The sequence below is a fragment of the Biomphalaria glabrata genome, chromosome 15 (genome assembly GCF_947242115.1).
Source record: "Biomphalaria glabrata chromosome 15, xgBioGlab47.1, whole genome shotgun sequence".
Classification (NCBI taxonomy): domain Eukaryota; kingdom Metazoa; phylum Mollusca; class Gastropoda; family Planorbidae; genus Biomphalaria; species Biomphalaria glabrata.
Window position 1 is genome coordinate 3,022,159 of NC_074725.1, and position 16,973 is coordinate 3,039,131.

General features: G+C 34.4%; 2 protein-coding genes across 14 annotated transcripts in view; one reads left to right on the plus strand and one right to left on the minus strand.

Annotated features, from left to right (window-relative positions):
• Positions 1 to 714: 714 nt before the first annotated feature.
• Positions 715 to 7,683, plus strand: LOC106066943 (eukaryotic initiation factor 4A-I-like). Its single transcript, XM_056012633.1, has 9 exons — positions 715 to 911; positions 1,637 to 1,741; positions 2,877 to 2,940; positions 3,038 to 3,170; positions 3,259 to 3,398; positions 3,541 to 3,816; positions 5,015 to 5,296; positions 5,747 to 5,916; positions 6,905 to 7,683. Exons 1-9 carry the CDS (start codon positions 730 to 732, stop codon positions 7,047 to 7,049), a joined length of 1,497 nt encoding a protein of 498 aa, XP_055868608.1. The 5' UTR covers positions 715 to 729; the 3' UTR covers positions 7,050 to 7,683.
• A 3,365-nt stretch (positions 7,684 to 11,048) lies between these two features.
• Positions 11,049 to 16,973, minus strand: part of LOC106066450 (diacylglycerol kinase delta-like) — a 203,906-nt gene continuing 197,981 nt past the window's right edge. For all 13 annotated transcript variants that reach the window (XM_056012621.1, XM_056012624.1, XM_056012620.1 and 10 more), the window contains 2 exons: positions 16,270 to 16,409; positions 11,049 to 14,841 (listed from right to left, as the gene is read on the minus strand). In XM_056012621.1, coding sequence (XP_055868596.1) covers positions 14,743 to 14,841; positions 16,270 to 16,409 — 239 coding nt within the window. In that variant the 3' untranslated portion in view covers positions 11,049 to 14,742. The remainder of the gene's footprint in view (positions 14,842 to 16,269; positions 16,410 to 16,973) is intronic.

The window sequence follows — 16,973 nt, forward strand, 5'->3', positions numbered from 1 at the left end:
TTCCGGCGGTTGTAATATAAGCTATTTAATAAGACCTTCGAAAGGATCATTCATGCCAAGTCTCATCAAGATTAATCAGGGTTTGTCCTAGCATACGGAACGAGGAATGTGTCTGTATCTTTGTGTCTTTCTGAGTATTTTATTAAATAATTAGTTGACATTATATCTAATCTCGTTCTACCAAACATAGGTTTAGAAAAAGCGCTTTAAGGGATAGAGTGTGCGTGTTTGTGTGTGTGAGAGAGAGAGACAGAAAGCAAAGAGAGAGGGGGGTGAAGGAAAGGGAGGGAGACTATTTAACTATACTTCACGCGATCTTATCTTGTAGGCCTATGCCTAACTTAAAGACGTTACTTCAAAAGAAGAGATAGTAACGTCCTACGTTACATTTCGTATTTTCCTAAACATTTCTACTCTTTGAAAAAAGGTCTAAATGTCTTTATTTATAGAAAGTCATCGCCTGATTGCCGAGTCCAGAAAGTGCGCATAAAGTAGTAGGCCTATATTCTATTTGTGTATGTATAGATAATAGTCACAACTAAGGGCCTATATATATATATACGTTTTGTTACTATTTGTAAGTTTATTTCAAAGTGTGATGCAAGACCCCAAATATAGGCCTATATAATTTTACTATTCGAATTTAGACACACTAAAACCGCCACATCGGTGGCATACGCTTTTATCCTTGATTAATAATCAAAATTGTAACTGAAGTTCTTACTATAAATGAACAGGAATACACTTAGGAGTCGTCCCGATAAACACAAGGATCCTTTCCCGAAAGACTCACCAAAAGCGGAGTTTCAAAAGCTCGTTTTAGCATCGAATAGTTTCAAGTTTAAAGACGATGGATCGACATCACGCAATGCAACTCGGGAAAATGAACAATCTGATGCAGACATCTTTAGGTAAGTTACCAGCTCGTTTAAAGTTTAAACCTTTCTTAACGACTTGAGCGCGAATAGGCTAGCAATAATATTTAAAAAATATGGATATTGAAGGAAATGAGAATGATCTTACATACAACTAACATCTAAATAACACACCCTCCCTATCATGGTTCAGGTTCACTGTATTAATTTTAAAGATTTAAATCGTAAAAAATGAAGAATACAAATTGAACTAAAGCCGTATAATATTCTCCTAATTAGAAAAGAAAAAACGAAATATAATTGTGCTATAGACAGTATACGGTATTCGACCGCGGCAAATAAAAAAAAAAGGCCTAGAGATCCAGATGTATATTACGATCCTTTGTTTATAAATCCTACCCCACCCCCTCCAAAAAAAGTCACTTTGAAATTAATGCCATTTTTTATCTTTTTTTTAAATTTAAATTTAGAATAAACAAATTAAATTAGATAAAATAAACCACCTTCCATATTTATCCCAAAAATATTTCGCACTTTATATATCTATGACGTCAAGACAGATTACGGATATACAGGCGCATAACACAACAAGCTTACACTAAAAATAATCCTTCATTATAATTAAAAAAAAAATCAAAAATAAAACTAGAAAAAAATTGTATACAACAAAATCTTACAATTTTAAAATAAAAAAGTGTTTCATATCATTTGATACGTTTTTATATTAACTATTTTATAATTAACATAAAAATGTAATGTAGGGAAAATATCCTTACGCATCTTGATCCGGTCTGTAAGAACTATCTGCCTTTTCACTCATTTCTGAGATTGGAGAACATGTCATATAACTCTACTGAACAAGATCGGTGAGAATTATTATTTTAATATCAATAATTTTAAACTCTGTTTTGCCTAATCACATTTTGTGTATATTTGTTGTAATTTATAATATGATTAGTTGATTCATACTCACTATCTCGACCTATAAAATGAAGATTTTGGGTCCTTCGACTTCGAGTCGTAAGCAGATCTACCGTTTTACAAAGAGAAATGCCTAAGAATTCATGGCGGATCAGCACGTGTAGATTTATGGATCTGCGTATATTTAAATAGAAATCTGAATTTAAAATATGATTTACCGTGCAGCGTTAAACATTTTCTTGTTGACGTATTACTTTTCTTCAAATGCCTTCATATAGAATAGCCTATTTTATTAATTTCCATGCCATATTTAATGGCGGCATGTTGTTTTTTTTTGAGCCCCCTCCCATTTTTCTTGACTACCGATAATGGAGGGTAGCTGAGTCTCTAGATCTAGATCTCAATATCTAGCTCTTTGCAGTGAAATCTAATCTGCATAAGTAGATTCTACTAGATCTATTTCTAGACTAGATCAATATTTTCATTTAGATTCTTATTCTAGATCTAGAATAATCTAAACAATCTAATTTTAATTAATTTTGACTGAGTTAGAGTTTAGAGACTTAGATACTAGTAGTCTAATTCTAGACTAGAGAAAAAATATCTCTAGCAATGTAACTAAACTTTTTACTTGTGTATCTAGATCTAGATAACACTATTGAATCTAGATTTTAGATTTCTACATCTAGATGTTAGCCATCTAGATTTATGTTAGGAGTTGACGTCTTAGAGACTTAGACATAGATAGTGTCACATACTCACATAGTCACACAAAGTTCAAACTGTCATCTATTCACCCATTTGCTCTACAACTGAAGGAGATTAAGGCTAAATTGTAATCTAGATTTAATACTAAGGGATTATTAGAAACATGTAGAGAAAAAAACTTTTTAATATAGATTATAAATCTATACTTATACTTTTTCACTGATCCCAAAATTTATATAACAATTATTGATCATTAGTGCCTTGAACACTGAGATATTTGTTCTAGAGTCTAGATTTTTCATTTTATTGTGTAGATGGTCAATAAACATGCTTTCTCATTTTCATTTTTTTGTTATATGTTATATTTTGCAGGGACAGGTCTCAAACCAAGGGACCCGCTGAAGAGTACATCCCTGAGGCTGACGGTGTCATCGAGGTCTGTCAGGGTTATGTTATTGTGAATAAGTTTTATTAACAGGTCATCCTTTGTTAATATTCAGATGTATCATTTATTTATTATTTCTCTTGAACAGAGCAACTACGATGGAGTCGTGGATGCTTTTGATGACATGAACCTCAGGGAGGATTTACTCCGAGGCATCTACGCTTATGGTTTTGAAAAGCCTTCTGCTATTCAGCAAAGAGCTATTCTACCTTGTATTGCAGGTATGTTTCTTCATGAAAATAAAATTGTCGGTTTAGCTAATAAATAGGATTATAAATCATTAGTGATGCATTGTTTGTACTTTCCCAGGTCGAGATGTCATTGCCCAGGCTCAATCTGGAACTGGGAAGACAGCTACATTTTCCATAGCCATCTTGGAAAAACTTGACCTGAATAATCCCAACACACAAGCTCTGGTACTGGCTCCTACCAGAGAGTTGGCTCAGCAGGTAAAGAGTTAACTTGAAATTTTCTTTTTTTTTTGTTTGTCATCAATGATAACTTTTAGGTTCTGTTAATATTTTTTTTTTAAGATTCACCTTCTATGAGAGATTTGCCATTGTAACATTTTTTATGTTCAACTCTATCCAGATCCAGAAAGTGGTTCTTGCTTTGGGAGACTACCTTGGTGCTCAGTGCCATGCCTGCATTGGAGGCACGTTGGTCAGAGAAGATATGAGGAAACTGGAGAGTGGAGCACATGTTGTTGTTGGCACACCTGGTCGTGTCTATGACATGATTAGCCGTCGTGCTCTTAATACTAAGGACATTAAAATGTTTGTGCTAGATGAAGCTGATGAGATGTTGTCCAGAGGTTTTAAAGATCAAATCTATGATGTCTTTAGGTATATGCCTACTGAGATCCAAGTAAGATTTTTGTATTTATTACTTTTTTTTTTACCCAAATATTAATAATTATTAATATTATCATGCATTTAAAAAAAAAATGTAATTTCAATTTTTTATTGCTAAAAATGTGAAAAATAAGCGTGTCTGGGCATTCTTATTGCTTGATTGGCTGGCTGTGTTAATGAGCTAACCAGCTCATTTGTGTGCTTATCTGTGACTTTGTGATTGAAGACAGCCTTGGCTCAAGCCAGCATTTCACCAGGCAGCGAAGAAATGATTGTTTCCTTACATTCTTTAGGCTGAAGATGAGCTAGATCTAGTCTATCAAATCCACTTGTAACAGTACAAGTGGCTTCACACATAACCCTGAAAAGTCTGTCAAAATTTAGTGATCAAGATCTTGTTAAGAAAACTTGCACATAGCCAGAAAGCTGGAATTTTAGTAAATGTGATGACTTAGATTTAGACATATATCTAATGTCTGATGCACTAAATGTATGCTAGAATGTACTGAAGATAACACAGCCATGAAAGGTCCTTGATTTTTACCCACAACCGTATCAATGCTAGAGCTTAATTCACACAGTCGCTCTCATCCTTCCCCCAGCATCAAGTCCTGTAGTTCCACCTCTACAGGATTTCAATAGTTGGCACCTTATAAATCTAGGCTTACACTCCCAAGTTAATGCTAGATCTTGATTGACTAGATTTAGGAGCAATACTTTGATCTACTTTTTAGTCTGTTACCCGTCATTTTGTCTACTTTTTTTTTTTTTTGGGCATACTTCATCATCTCCACATTCAAGCACCAGTAAATGTATTGTTTTGTGAATGTTTTTCAAGCATATACATACATACACACACAAGTGTGTATTATACATTTCTTCCGTATAGAATCTAAAAATTTGATGTGAAAAGTGCCACCAACCCTGCATGGGGGAGAGTGGGGGGTTAATGTACTGCTTTACCTATATTGTTGCCAATTTTGACTTATGTGTAAAGCATCAGATATTGCTCGTAACAAACATAATGTTTAAACGTAAAACTCGTACTGATTTGCTGATCCGATGATAATTAGCAAGCCTTACTGACTTCCATTATTGATGTAATACCTTGTTCTGATTTAGCAGTTAGATAAAATCTAATAGTTAATAGTCTTTGATTTTTAGTTCTCGTTAGTGTTAAAGGAATATATTGTTATGTTTGTCTACTTCAGGTAATTTTGTTGTCTGCCACTATGCCCAGTGATGTGCTTGAGGTAACCCAGAGATTTATGAGGGATCCAGTTAGGATTCTTGTTAAGAAAGAAGAGCTTACCCTTGAAGGTATTCGTCAGTTCTATGTTCAGGTAGAGAGGGAGGAGTGGAAACTGGACACACTTTGTGATCTTTATGAAACCTTGACCATTACTCAAGCTGTCATCTTCTGCAATACTCGCAGGAAGGTCGACTGGCTGACTGAAAAAATGAGCTCCCGGGATTTTACTGTCTCTGCAATGGTGAGTGATAGGATGTTCATGGAGTATAGTCATAGTTCTCTTGACATAGTTTTGACTTAATAATAACTTTTTGTGTGACTTCAAGAAATGAATTGCCTGCATCTAGGTAATATCTGCCGTTACCTTTTTGTGAGAGCAGTTTTTGCTTGGCTGTGGATCAATTACCACATGAAGCTTTTTCATGTTCTGTTAAGGTGTATATTATAGGTCTTAATTACATTGATATCCCTGGCTATACCAACTGGGAAGTATAGAAGTATATAGCTATGCCTAATAATATTTTTGTACACTAGACTAATTTTCTTTCATTCCTGCCATATATTATTTGTTATTGTAAAGAAGGGCCTCCAAGTTAAAATACAGATTTGATTTGATGCTAGCTAGTACTATTGATGCCCCATTAGTTCTTTATTCATTTATAATTTAAAAACAAATTTTGCTTGTTGACAGCATGGAGATATGAATCAGAATGAGAGAGACTTGATCATGAGAGAATTCCGTTCAGGATCTAGCCGTGTACTCATAACAACCGATTTGCTGGCTCGAGGCATTGATGTCCAGCAAGTTTCCCTAGTCATCAACTATGATCTGCCAGCTAACAGAGAAAACTACATTCACAGGTGAGTACATTAGATGTTTTAGTTTGTTTCATATTATTATATAGTTGCCTAGATAATGCCACTGTGCTAGAAAACAGGAATTTCCTGCATTTTTCATCAGTTATAATAATACCCCTAGTCAATGAGTTATAATTTAACAGTCCTTAGCTTTTTTTTTTTTTTTTTTCTTTTCTAATCAAAACAAACTTGCTGGATGACTGCTTTACCAATTTTTCTGTAATTTTCAAAATGTTGCTATGCCAGTTAACCTATTTTCTGGCTACTTGACTGTTACTTGATTACAATGTATCAGAATCTAAATACAACTAAATCATAATTAAACCACGTTTAGCCACTGTTAATACTTGCCCTGATATATCTTTAATTGTTTCTTGCATTGTCATGTTTCGTGTTTTGCCTCAGTGTTAGTAGTGGGGAATGTTTTTTTTTTTTTATATATGGAGCAACGACGACTTCATTGTGGGTATGTTGGGGGAGCTTATGGCTACAGCCTATCTCCACCAAACTCAGTTCTGAGTAGCTTCTTTATCATTTCAGTATCCTCAGCTCGCTGATAACTGACCTCTTCTAGGTTTATGGGTTTCTGATTGGTTCTCTCCCAACAGTGTATCATTTTGGGCCACCTAATTCCAATATATGTTTTAAACAACAGTTGTTGAAGCTTTTCAGAAGGACGACTTTATGTTAGTGTTATAGATTTGGATCTTTTTCTGTAAAGACAGTACTTCCAGAGTGATATATATTGTCATCAGTTCCATTGTCTTTGCTAACGTGTATTATAGGAAGGTGAACTGATCCTTATCAAGGATGTTCTCCACCTGTAGTGTTAGGAAGAAACTAATGGAATTAAATAACGATGATTATTCGTAGGCAAATAGAGAAATCATTGATATATTTTTAACTTGAAAAGCTAAATGTATGGAAAGCAATTACAAATTTTAAAAAATAATTTTTCTTCCTTGCTAACATGAAGTTTGAAATATTTCAGAATCGGACGTGGTGGTCGTTTTGGCCGTAAAGGTGTTGCTATCAACTTTGTGACATCTGATGACATTCGTACATTGCGAGACATTGAACAGTTTTACAACACCACCATTGAGGAGATGCCCATGGATGTTGCTGATCTACTGTAAACTCTCTTCCTAGTGGAATGGCTGCCCATGCCCCATGTTATTGTTTGGTCACACTTGCTGGTGTGCTTGTATATTTGGTTTTCCACCCAACCTTTTTTTTTTTTTTTTGTGGTCTAGTTTTTAACTATTTATTATCATCTTTGTCACAATATCATTAACTCATTAATGTTTCTGCCTTGGAGGGTGGGTGGGTATCTTGTATAATAATGAACATTTTCTCGTGATTGTGTTTTGTCTTGGTCTCTAGGTGTTGTTCTGTATATTTTAAGTTTTGGCATCAGTCCAAATCAAAAGGGAATTCTCTAAGCAGAAGGCTGTAGCTTAAGTCTATTCTATTTTCTTGAACTACATCAATGGTTGAGCCAGCTATGACATCAATGTTACTGATGTACATTTTAATCTATATTATCAACTATTTTAACCTCCTCTTTCTGTGTGTTTGTCTCTTGTAAATGCTCTATGGATGAAAGAGTTTGGGGGAAACTTGTCATTGTTACATGTTCAAGGCATGTATGAATCATGGCATGGGATAGTGTCAAATGTTTACATCTAAAGGGTTATATGAAATGTTCAGAAACCTTGTCTACACTAAATAGTAACATAATGATGGATGGAATAAAGCAGTTGAACTTTATTTAGGAGTTCTAGTTGTTTGTTGATAATGTCATTTTTTAAATATGTATGGTAATGTTGTCTACACAAGGTACAAGTACCTGTTGGTTTTAAGTAACAAAAACTTTTAACTTCGAATTATCCTTCTATGCCATCAATAAGGACAACTATCAGAACTCACTAGCTAAGGTTTTAAAATTTTTTTCAGGATGTTTCTAATGTAGCAAAATAATTTATTAAGTTATAGTTGTATAAGAAAGTTGTAATATAGGTGTGTGTAAATTATTTAGCAACACCCACTCAGGTCAACTTTTAATTTCTATTTGAGTAACATGGCAGGCTGAAACCTTTCTCTTCCCACTAATATATAAAATGTTTCGGATGTTCCGTCAGCGTTGAAAGTAATTTACTTAGTCCAAATCATCTGGGGGATGGCAGCGGGCAGGGCATGAACCCGGTACCATCAAGAAGTCTGAACAACTTGGCAGCCATCCAATATAGGTTAATAATAATCAGATAATTTTAGGCATAATTATTATCCTAGTGGCTGATGAAGGCAACAGAAAAATGATTTGAATGTTTGTCTGCCATTGAAATCAAAGCTACATTTTTTATTCAGTAGATTTAATTATGTGTAGACTTGTATTGATACAGCTTTGTCTGATAAATTACCTAGAAGTTATTTGTCTGATTTCATAGCTTGCTTATTAAAAATTCTGAATTAAAACACCCTCATTAGCTGGGTCAAGGCTATTAGGTACTCAAAAATGTCTTTTCTGCTATCCTTTTTAGGGTATATATAAATCAGTTGATACCATTTTATTACTATTTATTTACTAATGAATCCACTTTCATCCAGTTGCAATTTAATACAAGGTTACAAAGAGAGTTTGTTATCAAACTCAGAAGCAGCCCCCCCATCGCATCTGCCTATTAGCAAGACATGAATATGTTTTGCTTTTCAAAAGTAATAAAATTTCAGATTCATTTGGCGTTGTAACGTTTTTTTTTAAAGATGTTCCTTCAAAGTTGAAAATAATCTACTGCATAGTCTTAATCTACTGCTGGACATCGCGAGCAGGGTATGAACCATCAAGAAGTTTGAACGACAGTCCAGCACACATACTGCCCGACCAGGCAGCCACCCTACTAGATACGGTTAACAGACATTGGTTCACCGTTACTTAAAGCCTTTGCATCAATGTAATATCTATATATAAACATCCGGAACATAATTTTAACAATAATAATTTTTTTGTGACGTTTTAGCAAGAAAATGAAATGTAGTGTAAGCTCCATATATATATGGAGTTAAAATGTTTTTTCATCAAATATTCAGAACAACCGATGTAACATAGGTCAATTTCCTTTTTTTAAGACAAAATTCAGAACATTCTTTTGTGATGTTTCAGCAAGAAAATTAAATGTGAAAAAGTCAAATATAGTAAATTACTTTCTCATTTAAAAATCCTGAACAACCAATTGTCGTAAAATAAATCATTTGACATGAATTTGAAGTTAAAAAATCCAGAACAATATGTTATTGATAAATTATAGTGATGTAATGTCCAATAGTATTAAGTGTAATACAAGTCAGAAGTTCCATTTCATTTCAAATAATTTTCTTGAACAATACCGGAACAACTTTATGGTAATTAAATACTGTATGGCGGTATAGATATTTTCATTTAGCGTTAATATTTTATTTATAATTATTATAGGTCATGATATTTTTCTACGTTTAAGCAAGAAAATTAAATGTAAAGTTAGAAGAGCAATACCAAACCTTTGTTGGCATTTGTTTTTCACAAAAACATCGGTACAGCCTATTTATAGATACTTAAATTATTGCAATGTTTTTTATTTTAACATGAAAGACAGACAGACAAAATGCACAATAATAAGTGGCTTTTAACCTGACGGTGGCACTAACAGGAACAAAATCTGATTTTTAGAACCTTTTTGTGACGACCAATTTAATACCATGTGGCTGCCGCTGTTGTGCTACTGCATGAAAGTGGATTTAAAAAAACATGGTGGGTGACTTTTACATATAAAGTGCATTTGTTAGAGCCCTTTAGAGGAAAATAAATGTTTTCAGTTAACTAATATTTATATTGTGAGCGTTTCTTGTACATTTTACAGATATATTGGTAATAAGGCTTGTCTTCAAGTCAGAAGATTAATGAGGAGTGCAGTATTTCGATACATTGATAAGTGATATATAGAACAAACCAAAAATTATCTTTCTTTGTTAAAATAATCTCCCTTACATTTATGTATTGTTTGAGTAGTGGTGTATTTTTATGAAAAAAATCTATTGCATAATTAATTTTTAAACTGTTGAGCCTATACTTTGCAAGCGACAACACATGGTGAAATAAAATTAATCATTTCTACTCTAGTTTCTGAGATCTGAGTGTGGCAGGTGGACATTTTGCACAAGCCTAATAGCACCTTGCAACGCTGGTATGGACAGTATAGAGGGACTTCTTATGGTCCAACAGTTACGCTGGGCAGGGCCCGTATCCCATATGGGAGACGAACAAATGCCAAAGGCTGTCTTTTTGGTGAGCTAAAAGGTGGTCGAGGTAAGAGAGGCGCCCCAAGGAAACGCTGCAAAGACCAGCTTAAGGGCCAACTTGTCTTAGCTGACATAGAAGAGAGCACCTGGTTGCATGCAGCCTCAGAACGAGACAGCTGGAGGTCACTTACAAAGGCTTTGGGATACACATTTGAGACCAAAAGAAAATCCGCTGCTGAGGACAGATGCAGACGTTGAAAAGAAAATCTAAATCGACCACCTGCAGACAATGGTTGCTTGCCCTGGATGTGGCAAAATAGGTAGATCACATCTGGGGCTGTGCAGTCATGGGAAATACTGCATTCCTTAATAATTTTCGGAATCAAAGACAAGCCTTATTAATAGCACCTTTTTTCCCCTTCTTGGGCCTCTAAAAAAGACTGAGCAAGGTTTTGGTTTTAGGTACATCGGCACAATTTTAGGCCATGTCGTGCCTAACTGAGCAAGTTGCAATAATATCTTTCTGTGTATCATATTTTAACATGTTTGCTTAATAGGCCTAATAGAAGGATTTTAACTGTCACTAATTCACAGAAATAAAGTAAAATATAAAAAATATGTTAAGTGTAATTGTATCAATCATTTCAACTCAGTCATTCAATTAATTTTTAATAGACCTAGAATAACATACATAAATCTGTGTGATTAGAAATATTTTTTACCAATTGTTTTTGTTTAGCACAATTTCATGCTTTTAGCTTGCTCAATGTAATCTGTTATGGTGTAATCACATGTGGAGGCTCTTAAGCAATTTACAAAAACAAAAAAAATAGTATTTCAACAATAAATGTGAACAAACAACATTTTGAAATATAGAAATGTATATATTTTTGTTTTGTTTTTTTAAATCAAGTGCATCATTAGACATATAGAATTTAAAAAATAATAAAAAGCTAAAACCAGTTGGACTTGGGCTGGTGTTTGGACTGCATGACACTGGCCCTGAGTTGGCTCACACACACATCCCTACATGTTCAGGTAGTGCAATGACAAATCTAAAAATGTTTTCAACTTTTACAAGTGCCAGTAGTTCATGCTCTAAGCTGAGACTATGGGGGTCAAGTAAATCTTATGCAAACTGAAGCCATAAAATGTGTGCATTTTCTCAATTTGATCATGGAGCTTTTCTGTATTTCAAGTACTTTTTGAAGACATCCTACCCACAATTCAATACACTACCAGCACTTCAGTTAAAACAAAGAAATAGACTTTCAACTTTTATTCCCTTAAAAAGTATAAATGACTGAACTGTTAATGGTAGATTTTTTCCTTGAATGCGTTATCAAATTGACCCCAACAAGCCTGTCTTGTAATGAGTTAAATCATTTGTGGATTGAATAAACAGCCCATCAGATCAGGGTCGTCATGGTTTGGCTCTAATGGGAGAACAAAATTAGGAAGACAAGTGTTTGGGTGAAATAAAAAAAAAAAAGAATGAAACAAACAAAACGCTTGAGATCATTTGAAAAGAAAGTGTAGTCTAAGAACCACAATGTCCCAAAACTTGTTGAAGATGTTTCAAGTTCAACTGATAGCTGCATCCCATTTAAAAAAATGAAACAAAACTAAATGCTGAACTGATAGTGCAATGGATAACTGAGGCCCCTAGTTCAGTCACACATGTAGGCTCACAACCCATATATGAAACTAGTGCAGTCAAGTTGCTACTGTCATCTGAAACAAATGTCCAGCTCCTAGCAACTGAAACTCTTGGCATAGGTCCAACTTTGGAATGTCATGAAGACAGCTTTATTTCACACAGAGTTTTTTGTAGTCAGTTTTGTCAAAGTGACCAACTGCTGATAGTAAGTGAGAAGTTAACAATACAGAGACACACAAAGTCACTAACATCTCTTTCAGCTAGTCCATTTCTGATTTTTTTTTTTACTCTTACAGGCAGAGAAGGAAACAAATAGGAAGTGGCTTCTGAAAGAGCTAGAAAACTCTTCCATGGCACACACGTCATTGACCCTAAGAAACACTGCTGTCAAAGACAGAAGACCAAAAAGAACCAATGGCGTTGTCTGCATCAGATGTGACAAAATATTCGAGTGGCATTCCCCTCAATCTTCTGACACAGAGAACAAAAAAAAGTCATTCTTATTATTTACATTTTTTTGGGGTAAGGTATTTAATGATTATGCTAATACGAAGAGACTTTTCAATTCAACTAATAACTGGCTAAGTTTTACTTTTTCAGTAACAGTCTACAGGTAATGTGAAACTGCATACATGGCCACGTTTGAACAAAAGCACTTTTTGATTTGGAGGCACATAATACATAAGATAGAGTCATTACTGATACCAAGTTCACTAGAGCACTTGGTACCAAATACTATTAGAACTGCTTCAAAACTTTCATTCTGGCAAAAAAAAAATATTTGTTCCATTGCACATGCATATATAAAAAAAATCACTTTGAAACAAGTGTTCCCTCATCTAGCATTAGTGTCATCTGGACATAGTGGTGAGTAGAAAATGTAGAGGCTTTGGTAGAGTCACAAACATTGATAGGAGAGCTGTCCTGCAGCAAATGGGCTATAATTAGAATGACACACCATGAATAGAAAGCTATTTATAGAGACAACATCAAGTCAAGGTGCTCCTGTGTGGATGTGAGGTATAAAAAAAACAAACATTCAGAGAGAAAAAGTCACATGATAAATACAAATTCATTTCAAATATAAACAATAAAAACTGATATAGAAAAATAGATTTAAACATAAACTTGTCTTAGTTCAAAAATGTAATCAGGTTGGGACAAATAATTTTTTTTTTGTCTTCATTTCAAATAATTTGATGACAAATTTAGATTTGTCAGTCAGAGCTATATCATCTGTTGGATAAAGTTTATATATGTATGTATATTGAACTGTGGCATTTGGTCAGGATTCTACAACAAACAGATGTATGACAGATTCAAATTTCATTGAAAAGTTGATAGTTATAGTAAAAATGACAAAATAGGAAATTAAACTATTTTACAGTTGAATGATTTTGTGTTCCCAAAGTTGCAAAACAAATATATTGAATGGTATATTTATTCTGTTGAAAACTTTACTGCTAGATATTTTGACAAGAATTTCAAAAAAGACAAAAAATCTGGTACTAAAAAAATGAAATATAAACTAAAATGACTGCTTGTAATTTGTAAGAAAAATGTCCATAGGGGACAACAAAGATTATTATTATTATTAAAATGTTTAAACAAAGATGTTAAATGTTCTGCTAACAGATTATTTCTTAAATGTCTGGCAGTTGGAAATGTTCAAGTCATTTCATCGCCAGGTGTCTCATTGTGTTGAATACGTAGATCTATGTCTTAGGTAATTCAAGCTGCTGAAGTTTGGCTAGGCCTGTGAATACATTATGTTCTCTGACACAAGTTACAGAGCTGACCAACAAAAAAAAGTGGTGAAAATAAAAACCTAGATTGATCACAAAACAAAACACAACATAATTGATGGAAGACAAAAACTTATAGTTACACACAGTGAGATGTTCATAATACACAAAGGAAGATTTAAAAAAAAGATTCAAACAAAAAAAAACAAAACAAAACCAACTGCCAAATAGAAACATTTGTAAAGCTCCGTGGTAATTGTTAGCATTAAATTCAATTGAAAGACTTTGAGATGTCAAATTAATAAACACTCATTTAGAAACGCACACATCAACACTCAACTGGCACACATCTCACAGAGGATCTACAAACTCTGATTTGGACAGGAAAAATTTAAACTGATTTGTCTTAAAGACCACCATCTATAATCAACAAACTTAACTGAATCCATCCATAATCATCAGTACAGATATAAGACAACTATGATCACTCAACAATCAAAGCTTATTACATGACAACTGGTTCAATCAACAATCAAAGCTACAAATAGAAAATTTGTGTAAAAAATGGAATTTTCATAAGGCCTTTTTTTAAAGTGAAGTAAATAAATATTTTACAAATACATTTTAAGTCTGGTGCATCTCTCAAATTGGTGAAATGTAGTATCAACTGGTACATATGTCTATCAAACTTAACAGCAAAATACCAATGACACTCAGGATGAACAGTTAACCAGAATATATGTCTTGACTTATCATAGAACAATGATAATAAATTAGACTTGTTTCGCTTTGGACTGAACATGTTTGAAAAGAGAGAAAACAAAAAGTATATTTATATATGTACACTTGTACATTAACACTGAAGAAATATAAATAGTGTCTTGCAAATATATACAGTGAATGACCAATGGAAAGTGTTTGCCCTATATCAATGATTGATTGGCCTGGGGACAGTCAAATGGAAAGTAAGAGAGAACCACTTCTGTGGCCTTCGTTGCTTTGATCACATCGGATAAACGTTGTTGATAGTGTTGACCCACATTGTGGGCAACTGCCAATAGATTCTGTCAGGTTCAAATAGATAAGCCACTGGTGCACAATGATTGCAGAGGTCCTTCAGTGATTGTGTTGCTGTCATCCCTTACGCCAGTGTCATGAACTAGGTCGGTCATATGCAGCCTCCCGATGGTGGAGTTCTTTGATGCCTTGTTGAATTCTTTTCAAGTGACCTACTTTGGTTATTCCCAGATCCTGAGGACAATCAAAACATATATGACTTAATACTTACACTGTTCATCACACAAAGGTAGACAAATATCAATCAATAGGGAGCTACAGAACAGCTATAAGTAACAAAATAAATAAATAAAAAAGTAAATACCCCTCTAGGGCAGATGATGTAAAAGGTCAACTGTTTCTATGGCGGATGGCTAAACAGTGTGTTATGGGCCATCACAATGACCAACCACCAACTAATGTTAGAGCTGGGTCATTGTGACAAGTTTGCTGACAGTCTTGCTCAGTTCTTAACACATCATTACTTTTATTTTGTTCATCACACCATTGTTATTTCCCTTTTCCCCCCACATCCACTGCCCCCACCAGCAACACTATAACTCCACCCATCTCTCTGCCTTGACTTAATCACTTCAACAAATGGAGACTGACAATGAAACTCAATGGACAGGATCTGCAGTGTCCTTGACAGACCATTGCCTTATGGCTTCAATTACGGGTCATCACAAGCTATTACTCCTCTTTTTGAATCAAAAACAATTTTATCAGCTTGCTGTTTGCACCTCAATCTAGGTCATTGATAAGAGGCATGAGAGAAGTGTTCTAACTTGTCTTTACTTTCTTCACAGCCCCAGGTTTGTCAGCCTTTGATTAAGATTTAAGCCTACTGTCTGTTACAACTAGCTACTACAACTACTATTGATACTACTACTGCCCACATCAGACCACTTCTATCTGCAGTACTCACTGAGCCCACCATTGACGGGGTAGTCACACATGGACTGGTACTACTGCCTCAAACCCAAGCACTCTGTCCACAGCTACTCTCTACCAGATAAATTGCCATTCCCAGCTGAGGCCCTTTACTGAGGAGCCTAACCAGCCACAGTATCAGCTGTGCTAGGATCCACAACTAATTTACGCAGCTAAAGATAAAGTGACATTCTCACAAGCATTGTGCTATGATAATACAAATTATGTCTCTTTTCTCATCTATCTGGTGTGGCTAGCACACTGCATACTTATACTATCATATCCTAGGTACAACCTGAGTCATTGACCCTTGCAATACACACACTTTAAAAATCCCTAAATTCAAAATCCCAGCCTTCACCCTCTCTGTTAGGAAGCCATGCACTTTAACACTGTTACAACGCCATAACAGCACTTGTAGCCCAAGTTTAAAGACAAAGTGTGACTGATGAGCCCAAGAAAAAGATTCTTCTGTTCTTTCCTCTAGCAAAACAGAAAGTGTTGACTAATTTTGTAATTTTCTTTATATGCCTATGTATAGAAACTATACTGGTGTAGCAGCTCTTGCATATCTATGAGCATGTCAACATTATGAAAGTTACATTTCTGAGAGCTAAAAGGACTGGGATATCATAATAGCGTGACAAACTGTACATTGAAATATGTCATGTGTAGACAAGTAAGACAAACCTTGAGATCTCTGCGTTCTAAATTGAGAACCTCTGCTCCAGTGATTTCATGGGACATGAAGCTTTCCTTGTACTCTCCCAGTGACAAGCTCTCCAGCCACTGACCCACTTCCTCTAAAGTCCAGCTGCGGATTTCAAAAGCTGGACAAAAAAAAAAAAAGAGTTGTAGAGCTGACTAAACTCCTTAAATAATAATCCAAACTTATGTTTACATACTAAACCCTAACATACTGTTAGACGCCATAATTTAACATATTATGATATCATTATACTTGTGTAGCTGAACTATCACCATAAAAATTAAGAAAATACTAAAGAAAATATTATAATACAGTTAATTGAACCATATTAGGATGCTTTTTTTTTTGGCTTTTATAAACATCTGGTCAAATTACTGAGTAATAGGATTTGTTTTTGGTACTTCAGAATTCTGTCCAAATAAACAGCTGGTATGATTAACCAGATTTGACAGCATTGAACATTGTGAGAATTAAATTATAAATAATCTTAGCAGACTTAATAATCTTGTTATTTTAGAGTGTATGGATCTAATTTTGATGATCATGAGTCAAACATATTGGCAAGTTTAATTAATGACAAACATATTGGCAAGCTTGATTAATGACAAACAATGTATTCTAACACAACTAATGAGGAATTCCTATTTTGAATATAGCCACATTTTCCAGCAACAAAAAAAAATTA

What these genes read in the sequence shown, in the direction of transcription:
- LOC106066943 (XM_056012633.1), top strand. Translation starts at nt 730, where the DNA reads ATGAACAGGAATACACTTAGGAGTCGTCCCGATAAACACAAGGATCCT. An exon ending in AACTCTACTGAACAAGATCG is followed by an intron (nt 1,742 to 2,876) that starts GTGAGAATTATT and finishes TATATTTTGCAG; the next exon opens with GGACAGGTCTCAAACCAAGG. An exon ending in ATATGCCTACTGAGATCCAA is followed by an intron (nt 3,817 to 5,014) that starts GTAAGATTTTTG and finishes TGTCTACTTCAG; the next exon opens with GTAATTTTGTTGTCTGCCAC.